This window comes from Jaculus jaculus, chromosome 14 (assembly GCF_020740685.1).
Source record: "Jaculus jaculus isolate mJacJac1 chromosome 14, mJacJac1.mat.Y.cur, whole genome shotgun sequence".
In the NCBI taxonomy this organism is placed as follows: Eukaryota; Metazoa; Chordata; class Mammalia; order Rodentia; family Dipodidae; genus Jaculus; species Jaculus jaculus.
Genome location: NC_059115.1, coordinates 20,963,894 through 20,976,884, shown reverse-complemented (window position 1 = coordinate 20,976,884; position 12,991 = coordinate 20,963,894). Strand labels below are relative to the sequence as shown.

The 12,991-nt window shown below is 47.4% G+C and overlaps 1 protein-coding gene and 1 pseudogene across 3 annotated transcripts in view; both read left to right on the top strand.

Annotated features, from left to right (window-relative positions):
- LOC101612935 (proline-rich protein 12) overlaps positions 1 to 5,269 on the top strand; it is a 56,142-nt gene extending 50,873 nt beyond the window's left edge. For all 3 annotated transcript variants that reach the window (XM_045134426.1, XM_045134427.1, XM_004672238.2), the window contains 3 exons: positions 3,315 to 3,461; positions 3,546 to 3,641; positions 3,861 to 5,269. In XM_045134426.1, the coding sequence (XP_044990361.1) occupies positions 3,315 to 3,461; positions 3,546 to 3,641; positions 3,861 to 4,007 (390 nt within the window). In that variant the 3' untranslated portion in view covers positions 4,008 to 5,269. The remainder of the gene's footprint in view (positions 1 to 3,314; positions 3,462 to 3,545; positions 3,642 to 3,860) is intronic.
- Positions 5,270 to 9,985: 4,716 nt separating this feature from the next.
- On the top strand, positions 9,986 to 12,136 carry LOC101602284 (annotated as a pseudogene).
- Positions 12,137 to 12,991: the final 855 nt, after the last annotated feature.

Below are 12,991 nucleotides of genomic sequence, written 5' to 3'. Positions count from 1 at the left end.
GAGACAGATCTCACAGTTCCAGGGCTCAGTCTTCTGTCATTTCCCTCTGGGCTGGCCTGTGGTGTTAGGGTGTGCCCTGGGGACGTTGTTCAGTCAGTAAAGTGCATGTCAATCATGTAAAAAAAACCCTTGGTCCAATCCCTGCCACTGCATAGACCAGGTATGGTGCTTCATGCCTGCCTGCAGTCCCAACACTTGGGGTGTGGAAATAGGAGGATCAGAGGTTCAAAGTCATCCTTGGCTACATAGCCAGTGAGACCCTATCTCAAAAATTAAAAAAAAAAAAAAAAAAAAGAATAAGCCAGGCATGGTGGTGCACACTGTTAATCCCAGCACTTGGGAGGCAGAGGTAGGAGAGTCGCCATGAGTTCAAGGCCACCCTGAGACTACATAGTGAGTTCCAGGTCAGCCTGGACCACCTCGGGAAACCAAATAAATAAATAAGTTAAAAAAAAAAATAGGGGCTGGAGAGATGGCTTAGTGGTTAAGCGCTTGCCTATGAAGCCTAAGGACCCCGGTTCGAGGCTCGGTTCCCCAGGTCCCACATTAGCCAGATGCACAAGGGGGCGCACGTGTCTGGAGTTCGTTTGTAGAGGCTGGAAGCCCTGGCGCGCCCATTCTCTCTCTCTCTCTCTCTCTCTCTCTCTGTCTTTCTCTCTGTGTCTGTCGCTCTCAAATAAATAAATAAAAATTAAAAAAAAAAAATAGAAAGCCAGGTGTGGTGGCGCACATCTTTAATCCCAGCCCTCTGGAGGCAAAGGTAGGTGGATCACTGTGAGTTCAAGGCCACCCTGAGACTCCATAGTGAATTCCAGGCCAACCTGGGCTAGAGTGAGACCCTACCTCGAAAAACAAAATAAATAAGTAAATAAATAAAAATGGAGAGATGGCTTAGCAGTTAAAGCCAAAGAACCCAGGTTTGATTTCCTAGAAACCACATAAGCCAGACTGCACATGCATCTGGAGTTTGTTTGCAATGGTAGAGGCTCGCTCGCCCTCTCTCTGTCTGTCTGTCTGTCTGTTTCTCTCTTCCCTTTCTCTCAAATAAATAAAATTCATAAAAAAAAAAAATAGGGCTAGAAAGATGGTGTAGTGGTTAAGGCATTTGCCTGCAAAGCCAAAGGACTTATGATCAACTCTCCGGGTCCCACATAAGCCATATGTACTATGATGCAAGCGTGCGAGGCTACACATGCACACAAGGGGGCGCACCTGTGTGTGGAGTTCGAACGCACTGGCTAGAGGCCCTGGTGCACAAATTTTGTCTCTCCCCCACCCCCCTCTCTCATAAAAAAAGCAGTCTGTTGTGTGGTTGCCTCAAAAAAATTTTTTTTTGTTTGTTTTTGTTTTTCGAGGTAGGGTCTCACTCTAGTCCAGGCTGACCTGGAATTCACTATGTCATCTCAGGGTGGCCTTGAACTCATGGCGATCCTCCTACCTCTGCCTCCCGAGTGCTTGGATTAAAGGTGTGTGTCACCATGCCCAGCTTCAAAAAAATTTTTTAAAAGAAAAGTCAGAAATGGTGGCACACACCTTTAATCCCAACACTAAGGAAGCTGGGCTAGGAGGATAACCCAGTAGTTGAAGGCCAGCCTGGGCCTACAGAGTGAGCCCCAAGTCAGCTTGGGCTAAAGTGAGACCCTACTTTGAAAAAACAGTACATATATATAGAGATGTGTATATATCCAGATTTCTGGGATATGGTTAATCTGGTTTTGAGGGTTCTGGGATAATCACCAGGTGCTTATAACCTGAGGATTCTAATCACACTTTCAGGCAGGAGCTGAAAATTCTGGAATAGAATATTAGGGGTGGCTTGGAGATGTCTGGTGACTATTATACTCTCACTTGGAAAATATCAGATAAAATATTGGTGAAGTTCTGAGAGTTGTGTTATTTCTGCTCAGAGTTCTGAGTAGTTTGTGTTTTTTTTAATTTTATTTATTTATTTGAGTGTGGGGGAGGATGGACATGCCAGGGCCTTTAGCCACTGCAAACAAACTCCATATGCATGCACCACCATGTGCATCTGGCTTACGTGGGTTCTGGGGAGTCAAATCTGGGCCGTTGGACTTCAGAGGCAAGTACCTTAATTGCTAAGCCATCTCTGCACCCCTGAGCGGTATGTAAAGATGACAGAATTTGGTTCCATTCGCTGTTTTGATTGCCGAGGATGAAACCCAGGGCCCCGGGCATGAGAAGCTTGCGCTCTGCCAGCTGAGCTATACCCCCAAGCTCCAGTGACCGAAAAGTCCAAAACAGATCCTGAACCTGACAAGATATTTTGAAGGTTTTCAGTTAGGCTTTTTTTTTTTCTTTTTCTTTTTCTTGGACGGGATAATAGTGGTTGTTTGTCTTTGTTTTGGTTTTTTTTTTTTTTTTTTTTTTTTGGTTTTTCGAGGTAGGGTCTCACTCTGTCCCATGCTGATCTATGTAGTCTCTGGCAGGCCTCAAACTCTCAGCAATCCTCCTACCTTTGCCTCCTAAGTGCTGGTCTTAAAGGCGTGCGCCACCACACCTAGCTAGTTTGTGTTTTGAGACAGTGTCTCACTCTGTAGCCCAGTTTGACCTCAAACTCATCATCCTTAAGTGTTGGGATAACAGATATATGCCACCATTCTCAGCTGGCTTGGGAAATACTGGGTGTTGGAGTATTAGGTTTTGGAATTTATGGGAAAGACTGATCTAGTGTATGAACTTACTGACTGTGACGTGGGCAGGGAGGCTGTGGGCTGTGGGTAGGCTGCAACACTGTGATTGAAAATCTTCAGCAGCTCCTAAAGCTATGTCTCAGTGCACCTATTGTAAATGGAAAAAAAAATACTGCAAATTGAAATGCATTCAGTGCAACCTGAGCCTGGTGGTGCAGGTCTGTTGTAATCCCAGACACTTGCCAGGCTTGAGGGAGGATGGAAATTCGAGGCCTCAGGGCTGGCTGGAGATGTGGCTCAATTGGTAGTATGCTTGCTTAGCATTTGGAAAGCCCTGGGTTCTATCCCCAGTCCCTTATAAACCATGAATGGTGGCATCTACCTGTCGTTCCAGCACTCTGGAAGTAGAGGCAGGGGTCTAGCAAGGTTGAGGTCAGTCTGGGCTACATAAAACCCTGTCTCAAAAGAAAAGAAAACAAAGGTAAGGCTAGTCAGGGAAACAGAGTGAAGCTTGTTAGAAGACAGCCAAGTTTCCCTGTCTTCAAAGGAGACCAAGACATCCAAATGTCTTTTGGTGACTTGGGGGGGGGGGGCAGACACTGAGGTATCTTGTGACCTGAGCACTAGGTCAAAGGAAGTGACCTAGCCTTCACCCTCCTGCAGGATGCTCTGCACACGTTCCCACAGCTGCAAGTGGAGCAGACGGCAGAGGGCTCCCCTGAGGAGGGGGCAGTGCGGCTTCGGCCAGCTGGGGAGCCCTACAACCGCAAGACGCTCAGCAAGCTCAAGAGGAGCGTGGTACGAGCCCAGGTAGGATCTGGGAAGAGGGGCAAGTCAGGAAGAGAGATGTGTGTCGCTGACATGAGGGTCTGAGCATCTGCCTCCCATCTTCAGGAGTTCAAGGTGGAGCTGGAGAAGTCAGGGTACTACACCCTCTACCACTCTCTGCACCACTACAAGTACCACACCTTCCTGCGCTGCCGCGACCAGGTGAGCCCTGCGTTCTGGGACGTAGCCTCACCGCCTCCTTCACACCCAGAGGCTCAGGTCTCAGACTTCCTCTCTCCATATCCCAGTGCTCCTTCCTTTGATCCGGAAGCCTGGGCCCAGCCCTTCTCTCTCTCTCGACTCCAGCCCTCAGATCCAGGGGTCCAAGCCAGCCCTCCTTCCTTCCTCCTGCCCTGTCACAGCTCCACCTCTCTCCTGCAGACCCTGGCCATCGAGGGTGGCGCCGAGGACCTGGGCCAGGAAGAAGTGGTCCAGCAGTGCATGCGGAACCAGCCATGGCTGGAGCAGCTCTTTGATTCCTTCAGCGACCTGCTGGCCCAAGCACAGGCCCACAGCCGCTGCGGGTGACTGTGCCCTGCCTACTGGGGGATGCCTCCTCCGCGAACCGAGAATTGGGACAGAACTGTGTCCTCAGGAGCTCACGCCCCCTCTCCACCTCCAGTTGCTCCTGGAGGGAAAGGGATGGTCCTTGACCAGGGGGTGTCCACACTGTGTCCCCAGGGCAGGGTTCAACCACCACCTCTCCGAGCTCTCTATTCCCTCCCACCCTGCCCCTGTTCGGTGTACAGAGAAATTATTTATATATATGTATAAATGTCAATTTAGAAACTTGCCCTGTCCCCTACCCCAGCCCCCCTCTCCACGGCCATCGCTCCTGCCCCTCCACTGTGTACATAATGTATAGGAAAATTCTATGTATGGTTGAGGGATGCAGGGCAGCTTCAGGGAGCTGGGGTTCCCCTCTCTCCTGCCAAGCTCTCCTCCCCAGGCCAACATCTTTGATAAAGGCCACTCCCCAGGGCATTCGGCGTTGGGTGGGAGGGGCCAAACACATCTTAATTATTTTTACTCTTATTTATTGTACATACCAGGGGCAGGGCAGTGGGGGAGAGGGAGGGAGAAAGCTCCCCTCCTTCTGCCCCTTTCACTCCTTTTCTACAGCGATTCGTCTGTGTTTGTCCTCCCAGCCCCTGGTTCCTTCCCCATCGTCTTCTGGATGTGGTTCTATTTTTTAATCAGTCCCCCCCTTCCCACTCCTCCCTTCTGTGCCGTCCCCTCGTTTCCAGTTGTCTCTGGCTCCTCCTTGGGTTCCATACAACTCCCCTTGTATACACTGTGTACACACGACCAGCCAAACAAAACCCAACAGCAACACTTTACCAGCAGGCTGCAGTCCTCTGTCCCGCGGCGTAGGGGTGGGCCTGGGCCGGGGCTGCAGGAACAGAGCCCATGAAGGTAGACACCCTGAGGTGAGGGTGTGTTCAACCCTGAAATTTAATGACCTCAAACAGCAAACACCAATTTTGTGGGTTTCTGAGGGTCAAGAGATTGGGGTTGTGGTGCCAGCTTGGAGTCTGTCACAAGGGAAAATATTGGGCTGGGCAGTAGCTGTCCAAGTTTTGAGGCCTCATGGCCTCCATGCAAGGTGATTCTCAGTTTCCTGCTGTGTGTCTTCACCATGGAGTTCATTTGAGTATCCTTAAAATATGGTGGGTGATGTTTCCTAGAGCCAGGGTTCTGGCAGTGAGTGAGGAGGCCTCTTTTCATCATAAGGAAGGCATTCATTCAGTTCATGGAAAGGGGAATTAAACTCCACTTTTTGTCTTTTGTGTGTGAGTGTGCATGTGTGTGTTTACAAGTGGAAGACCATCTTGGGTGATACCTTTAAGAACATACATTTCTGAGACAGGATCTCTTGGCTGGGAGCTTACCAATTAGTCTGGAATGGCTCTCCTGTGAGCTACAGGGGTCCACCTGTCTTGTTATCCCAGCACAGGAATTCTAGGCATGCATCAGCAAGTCCAGCATTTTTTTTTTTCCCAAGGTAGGGTCTAGCCCATACTAACCTGGAACTCACCCTGCAAGTTCCAAGCTGGCCTCAAACTCACAGCAATTCTCCAACCTCTGCCTCACAATTGTTGGGATTAAAGGTGTGTGCCACCATGCTCAGCTTTTTAAAGTATATCAAATATAAAGAGAATATAGGCATGTCAGGGCCTCTTGCCATTGCAAACAAACAATGGATGCATGCTTGCGCACCTGGCTTTATGTGAGTACTGGGGAATCAAACCCAGCCTGCCAGGCTTGGCAAGCAACTGCCTTTGTCAGTGAGCTAGCCCTGCAGCCTAAGACCAGCATTTTTACCTGGTTTCTGATGAAAATCACTCAGAGCTGCCTTCCCAAGACCTGCACTTTTGTTTTTGAGGCAGGCTGTCTTCAAATTGATGCTTTCCTGCCACTACCTTCCCAGTGTTGGAATAACAGTATGTGCCACCATGACTGGCTTGTATGACTATATTGAGTATTTTTTAATAGGAGCTAGATGGTAATGTCTTGAGGATGGTAATTTCTAGAATGCTGAAACTCCAAAGACATACCTGAAGAGTCTCACTGTGTGGTCATGTCCTGTGTACCTAAGGCTTTGTTATTCAAAGTGTTGTTCTGAGCCAGGCATGGTGGCACACATCTTTAATCCCAGCACTTGGGAGGCAAAGGTAAATGACTGCCGTGAGTTTGAGGTCATCCTGAGACTACATAGTGAATTCCAGGTCAGTCTGGGCTAGAGGAAGACCCTACTTCAAAAACCCACAAAAGCCGGGCATGGTGGCGCACGCCTTTAATCCCAGCATTCAGGAGGCAGAGGTAGGAGGATCACCATGAGTTGGAGGTCACCCTGAGACTACATAGTGAATTCCAGATCAGCCTGGGCCAGAGTGAGACTACCTTGGGGGGGAAAAAAAAAGCAAGACCATGTCTTGGGGGGTGGGAATGTGGACATTATGGAGGATATCACCTCTGCCCCACACACTTAAATACATAAACACATACAAAACTATACTGGGCTGGGTGTGGTGGCACATGCCTTTAATCCCAGCACTCGGGAGGCAGAAGTAGGATCGCCGTGAGTTCGAGGCCACCCTGAGACTACATAGTGAATTCCAGGTCAGCCTGAGCCAGAGTGAGACCCTACCTCGAAAAAAAAAACACTGGGAGACTTGAAAATCTGAGGGAGGGGGGATTATGGAGCGTTCATTGCTTGCCTAGGGTAAAGTTACAATGAGAGACCTTCACTCAAGAGAGGACCTGAGGAGAAGACTCAGTGACTATAAAGGCTCTTGCTTACAAAAACCTACCAGTTCAGAAGTATCCATATTAAGCCAGATACAAAAAGTGGCACATGTAACAAGTTCATTTACTATGACAAGAGGCCCTGGTGTACCCACACAAACATGTTTTTTAAGAGAAAAGAGTAATCCCAGGCAGAGGTAGAGGATCACTGTGAATTGGAGGCAAGCCTAAGACTAGAAATCCAGGTCAGCCTGGGCTATTGTGTGACCCTACTTAGAAAGAAAATAAGGAGTGGTGACACACACCTTTAATCCCAGCACTTGGGAATCACAGATAGGATTGCTGTGAGTTCAAGGCCAGCCTGGAACTACATAGTGAATTCCAGGACAGCCTGGGCTAGAGGGAAACCTTACCTTGAAAAACCAAAAAAAAAAAAAAAAAAAAAAAGGCCTGACATGGTGCATGCCTTAAACCCAGAGGATGCAGAAGTTGGAGGATCACCGAGTTTGAGGCCAGCCTGAGACTACATAGCAAATTCCATGTCAGCCTGGACTAGAGCGAGAAACCTCGCTGACCCCCCCCACCACCAAAAAAAAATGGGAGACACATGTCTAGGGCCTACCAAGACCAGGGTTGGAGGGAGGTGGAAGCCCTACCACAGGCAGAAACGTCTAGGGAGAAGCCAGTCTTTCGCTCTGGTCTCACAATCTTTGGAATGGTAGTGACTGAGATCTTTCTAAAAATGGCCTGCCAGTTGTGTGGAGTTTGGAGCCTTTTCTGAGGGCAAGCAGTAACTTGTCGCCTTTTCAATGTGCATATTCGTTCTGCAAGGAGCAAAGTGTCCTGCCCAAGTACTTAACCCCACTAGATGGTGCAGGAAATCCCCACCACCACCAGTCTGGTTTTTGTTAGGGAGTGCCAGGAGTGGGATGCCAGCCAGGTAAAGAGGCAGAGAGCCCCCAGCTGGGTCTTGGGTGTACTGTCAGACCTTGGGTGGAAAATGATAGGAATATTACAATCGGCAGCAGATCCCGCCCCCAACAGGGGTGGTCCCTTCTTAGCTGGGAGAAGGAACATGTAGCACAATACATCTGAGCCATGCTCAGTCCCAGAGCGGAAGGTTGAAGACAGGCCAAGGATTCTGTGATAATGAAGCCCGGAAAGGGATATTGCTAATCACTGTTCTGATCTGGAGTACAGAGGGACATTTATGGTCCTGGGGCAGGCTAGAAAACAGGGCAATGGACATTGATACTGACTGCTAGTAGAGGCCAGGCCCTGCACCCCATATCAGTCCCCCTGACGCCTCCTGCCCACTCTGCAAAGCAGTGCTGTGATGGACTCCTTTCTATAGGAAATTCGGATGACTGCTATGGGATTGAATCCAGCAGTCTGATACAAGCGGCCAGGTAAAGGCCATTGTCTACCCAGGGACCAAGAGACAGATCGTGCAGTGGATGTGAGATGTGCCCTAGAACAGGGCCTAGAGTTGTAGGAATCATATTATAGACATTACAGGGGAGCCAGGCGTGGTGGCGCACGCCTTTAATCCCAGCCCTTGGGAGGCAGAGGTAGGAGGATAGCCGTGAGTTCGAGGCCACCCCGAGACTCCATAGTGAATTCCAGGTCAGCCTGGGCTAGTGTGAGACCCTACCTCAAAAAAACAAAAAAATAAAATAGACATTACAGGGAGCTGGTAGAGCCATGTGGCTGAGGTTTTTCCAGGGTGCTGGGGTTTGAAATGATTGGGGGCTTGGCATGGTGACTCATGCCTTAATCCCAGCACTTGAGAGGTGGGATTGCTGTGAGTTCGAGGCCAGCCTGAGACTGCGTAGTGAATTTCAGGTCAGTCTGGGCTTGAGTTAGACCATACCTTGGAGGAAAAAGAAAAACAAGGAGGGGAAAGAAAGACCCCAAGGTTGTCCTCTGGCCTCCACACACATTCATTCATTCCCCACCCCTGCCATACACACATCAGGAAGAAGGGTAAAAATAGTTGTACAGAGTTGGGTGATGGATCATGTCTCCCTCTGGTTCCAGCCTTCCAGGACAGCACATAGTGGAACAGGATTGGAGGTCCTGGAGTGGATGTCAAAAGGTTTCCAGGTGGCTGGAGAGATGTTTTAGCGGTTAAGGAATTGTCTTGCAAAGCCAAAGAAACCAAGTTTAATTCCCCAGTATCTATGTAAATCCAAATGCACAAGGTGGTACATGTGTCTGGAGTTTATTTGAAGTGACTAGAGGCCCTGGTGCACCCATTCACTCTGTCTCTCTCTTTTTCTGCCTCTTCTCGTTCTCAAATAATAAAATATTTAAAAAAAAAAAAAAAAGGTTCCCAGGATAAAATGAACTTTGAATTTCTAAACTGAAATGTCCTTTCACTCAGAATGGCCTGATGGTGTCCCTCAGGCCTGCCCCTCCCAAGAGCTCAGATGGGGTGTGTTCCCATAGGGCTGTTGGGTTCACAATTTAGATGTCAGCCTCATTGGGCCTTTTGTGGAACTGAGAATTGGCAGATGGTTGCTTGGACACCATTTAGTCCACCTGTGTCTCATTCCACCATCTAAAAGCCCTTTCTCTACATAAATTGGAGGTATCAGGATGGGCAGGGTTTTTAGCAGTTGCCTGTGTTCAAGTTCCTAAAACTTTCTAGAACAGCCCTTGTCCAGTAGGCCTTCTGCAATGACAGGCATGTTGCAGATCTACCCTGGCTGTTTGGATTAGCCACAGGTGACTGTTGAGGGTTTTAAAAACTTTTTTATTTTTTTTAATTTTTTGAGGTAGGGTCTCACTCTAGCCCAGGCTGATCTAGAGTTCACTATGTAGTCTCAGGGTGACCTCGAACTCACAGTGATTCTCCTACCTCTGCCCCTTGAGTGCTGGAATTAAAGACATGTGCCACCATATATGGCCTGGCCTTGAATTCTTACTTTAGCCTCCCAAATGCTGTTATTAAGGTCATGCAACATCATGCCTGGTTCAAGTTTTTATTTAATTATTTTTTTCGAGGTAGGGTTTCACTTTATCCCAGACTAACCTGGAATTCACTATGTAGTCTCAGGGTAGTTTGAATCCTCCTACCGTTGCCTCTTGTGCGCTGGGATTAAAGGCATGTGCTACCTCACAAAACCAAAAAAAAACAAAAACAAAAACAAAACAGTGCACTGGGAGCATAGCACCTGCCTTTCTAGGATCTTCACACAGTGCTTGGATTAAAGGTCCAGACACGCTACCTAGTGGGAATTTGAGCCTTAGAGATGGCTCTGAGTAAATCAGTGCACACAAGAAATAGATACAAGCCGGGCGTGGTGGGGCATGCCTTTAATCCCAGCACGCGGGAGGCAGAGGTAGGAGGATCGCTGTGAGTTCAAGGCCACCCTGAGACTCCATAGTGAATTCCAGGTCAGCCTAGACTAGAGTGAAACCCTACCTTGAATAACAAAAAAAAAAAGAAGAAGAAGAAATAGATACAATGCCGGGTGTGGTGGCGCACGCCTTTAATCCCAGCACTTGGGAGGCAGAGGTAGGAGGATAGCTGTGAGTTTGAGGCCACCTGAGACTACATAGTAAGTTCCAGGTCAGCCTGGGCTAGAGTGAGATCCTAGCTCAAAAAAAACAAGAAAAAAAATAGATGCAAGGACAAACCTCCTGATTTTACATACCTGGCATTGAAATACCCAGGTTTTTGTTTTTTTTTAATTTTTATTTATTTATTTGAGAGCGACAGACACAGAGAGAAAGACAGGGAGAGAGAGAGAATGGGCGCGCCAGGGCTTCCAGCCACTGCAAAAGAACTCCAGACGCCTGCGCCCCCTTGTGCATCTGGCTAACGTGGGACCTGGGGAACCGAGCCTCGAACCGGGGTCCTTAGGATTCACAGGCAAGCGCTTAACTGCTAAGCCATCTCTCCAGCCCAGGTTTTTTTTTTTTTTTAATTCTTATTTATTCTTGAGAGAGAAAAAATGGGCACACCAGGGCCTCCAGCCATTGCAAATGAACTCCAGATGAATGTGCCACCTTGTACATCTAGTTTATATGGGTCCTGAGGAATCAAACCTGGGTCCTTTAGCTTTGTAGGCAACCACCTTAACCACTTAAGCCATTCCTCCAGCCTGAAATATCCAGATTTTAACAGCATGTTCAGATCACTCTAAATGGAAGAGTAAGTCTTAGTTTCAAAGACCCCCGAAGCAGTCATAGCTCTGACTTGTATTCTCCTAAAGGAAGACTTTGGACTTTGTATTGAAACTCTACTAGGAAGACTAATTCCCACAGTCCTCTTGGGACTTAACTATATTCACTGGGTGGAAGATCTGATCGGTCACCATGATTCTGACAAAAGTACTCTCTGAAGAGGAACTGACATAGGCACTGGGGCATCCTGCATCTCTCCGTTACCCTAAATGGCTGGCATTTCCTTACAACAGAAGTGGATGATATGTGTTTCAATTATGCCAAGAAAAATGTGAAACAGAATAATTTTATTTGATCTTATAAAAGTAGTTAAGGTGCCACAGAAGACACTCCTGATGGATGCTGTTAAGGAAGAATCTGAGATAGTCTATGACTTTTGCATGTGCAACCCTCCCTTTTTTGCCAGCCAGTTGGAAGCCAAGATGTTCTGTGCTGTTCTCAAGACAGAAAGCATAAAGGAAAAGCAACAGACTGGGCTGTGTAAAAAGGGGGTAAATTTTCAGACTCCTCCAAGACCTCCACCTAGTTTTTTAAATACAGGAGAAATCACAGAGATAATGGCAGAAGGAGGTGAACTAGAGTTTGTGAAAGGGATCATCCATGATCGTTTACAGCTTAAAAAAGACTAAGGTGATACAGCTGCATGCTGGGAAAGAAATGCAGTTCCGCTCCACTGAAAGAAGAGCTTCGCATCCAAGGGGTACCTAAAGTCACCCTAACTGAGGTCTATCAAGTTCGGACCATGAGATGGGCCTTAGCTTGGAGTTTTTGAAAGTTTAAAAGTGACAGACAGAGAAAGAGGCAGATAGAAAGAGAGAATGGGTGCGCCAGAGCTTCCAGCCACTGCAAATGAACTCCAGACGTGTGTGCCCCTTGTGCATCTGGCTAACGTGGGTCCTGGGGAGTCGAGCCTCGAACCAGGGTCCTTATGCTTCACAGGCAAGTGCTTAACCACTAAGCCATCTCTCCATCCCTTAGCTTGAAGTTTTTATGATGATGTCACAGTTCCATCACTTCCAAGTAAATACAGCACACTAAAGAAGCCAAGGAAACCCATTAAGTTTGTAGTGTTGGAGTCTGTGATGAAAGAATTATCCCTCAAAGCATTGGCTTCAGGCTCCAAAACAGTGGAAGGCATAGTAGTTTTAACAACATGGATAGAAAAATGTCTATACAGAGCTGGCAGTGTAGCTCAGTGGCAGAGTGTGGCTTAGCATACCAGAGGCCCTGAGTTTATTTCCCAACATAAAAAAAAAAAAAAAAGCTGGCCATGGTAACACATGCCTTTAATCCTAGCACTCAGGAGGCAGAGATAGGAGGATTGCTGAGAGTTTGAGGCCACCCTGAGACTGCATAGAGAATTCCAGGCCAGCCTGAGCTCCTGAGCTAGAGTGAAATCCTACCTCAAAAAAAAAAAAAAAAAAATTAAAAAATAAAAAATCTAAAAATTTTTGCTTTGGAGGCTTCTGTGAGGCAACAAGAGGAATTCAACACTATTCCATTAATAACATGTGGAATCATCTTAAAAAGCAAAACAGGGCTGGAGAGATGGCTTAGCTGTTAAGCGCTTGCCTGTGAAACCTAAGGACCCCCGTTCAAGGCTCGGTTCCCCAGGTCCCACGTTAGCCGATGCACAAGGGGGCGCACGCATCTGGAGTTCGTTTGCAGTGGCTGGAGACCCTGGCACGCCCATTCTCTCTCTCTTCCTCTTTCTTTCTCCCTGTGTCTGTCGCTCTCAAATAAATAAATAAAAAATGAACAACAAAAAATTTTTAAAAGTAGAACTTTTTTTTTTAATTTATTTATTTTAATTTTTTATTTATTTTAATGTTTGTACTACCAATGTTCAAGGTCAAGGCAGGAAGATTGCTGTGAGTTCAAGGCTAGCCAGGGCTACATAGTGAGATGCTGTCTCAAAATGAGAGAGAGAAGAAAAGAAGGGGAAAAAAGTGGAAGTGAATTGAAACTAATAAATAAGTCCCAGACTCTTACCCCCTTTTAAAGTTGTTTCAGTCAGCTGGAGAGATGGCTCAGCAGTTAAGGTATTTGCCTAAGCCAAAGCATCCAGG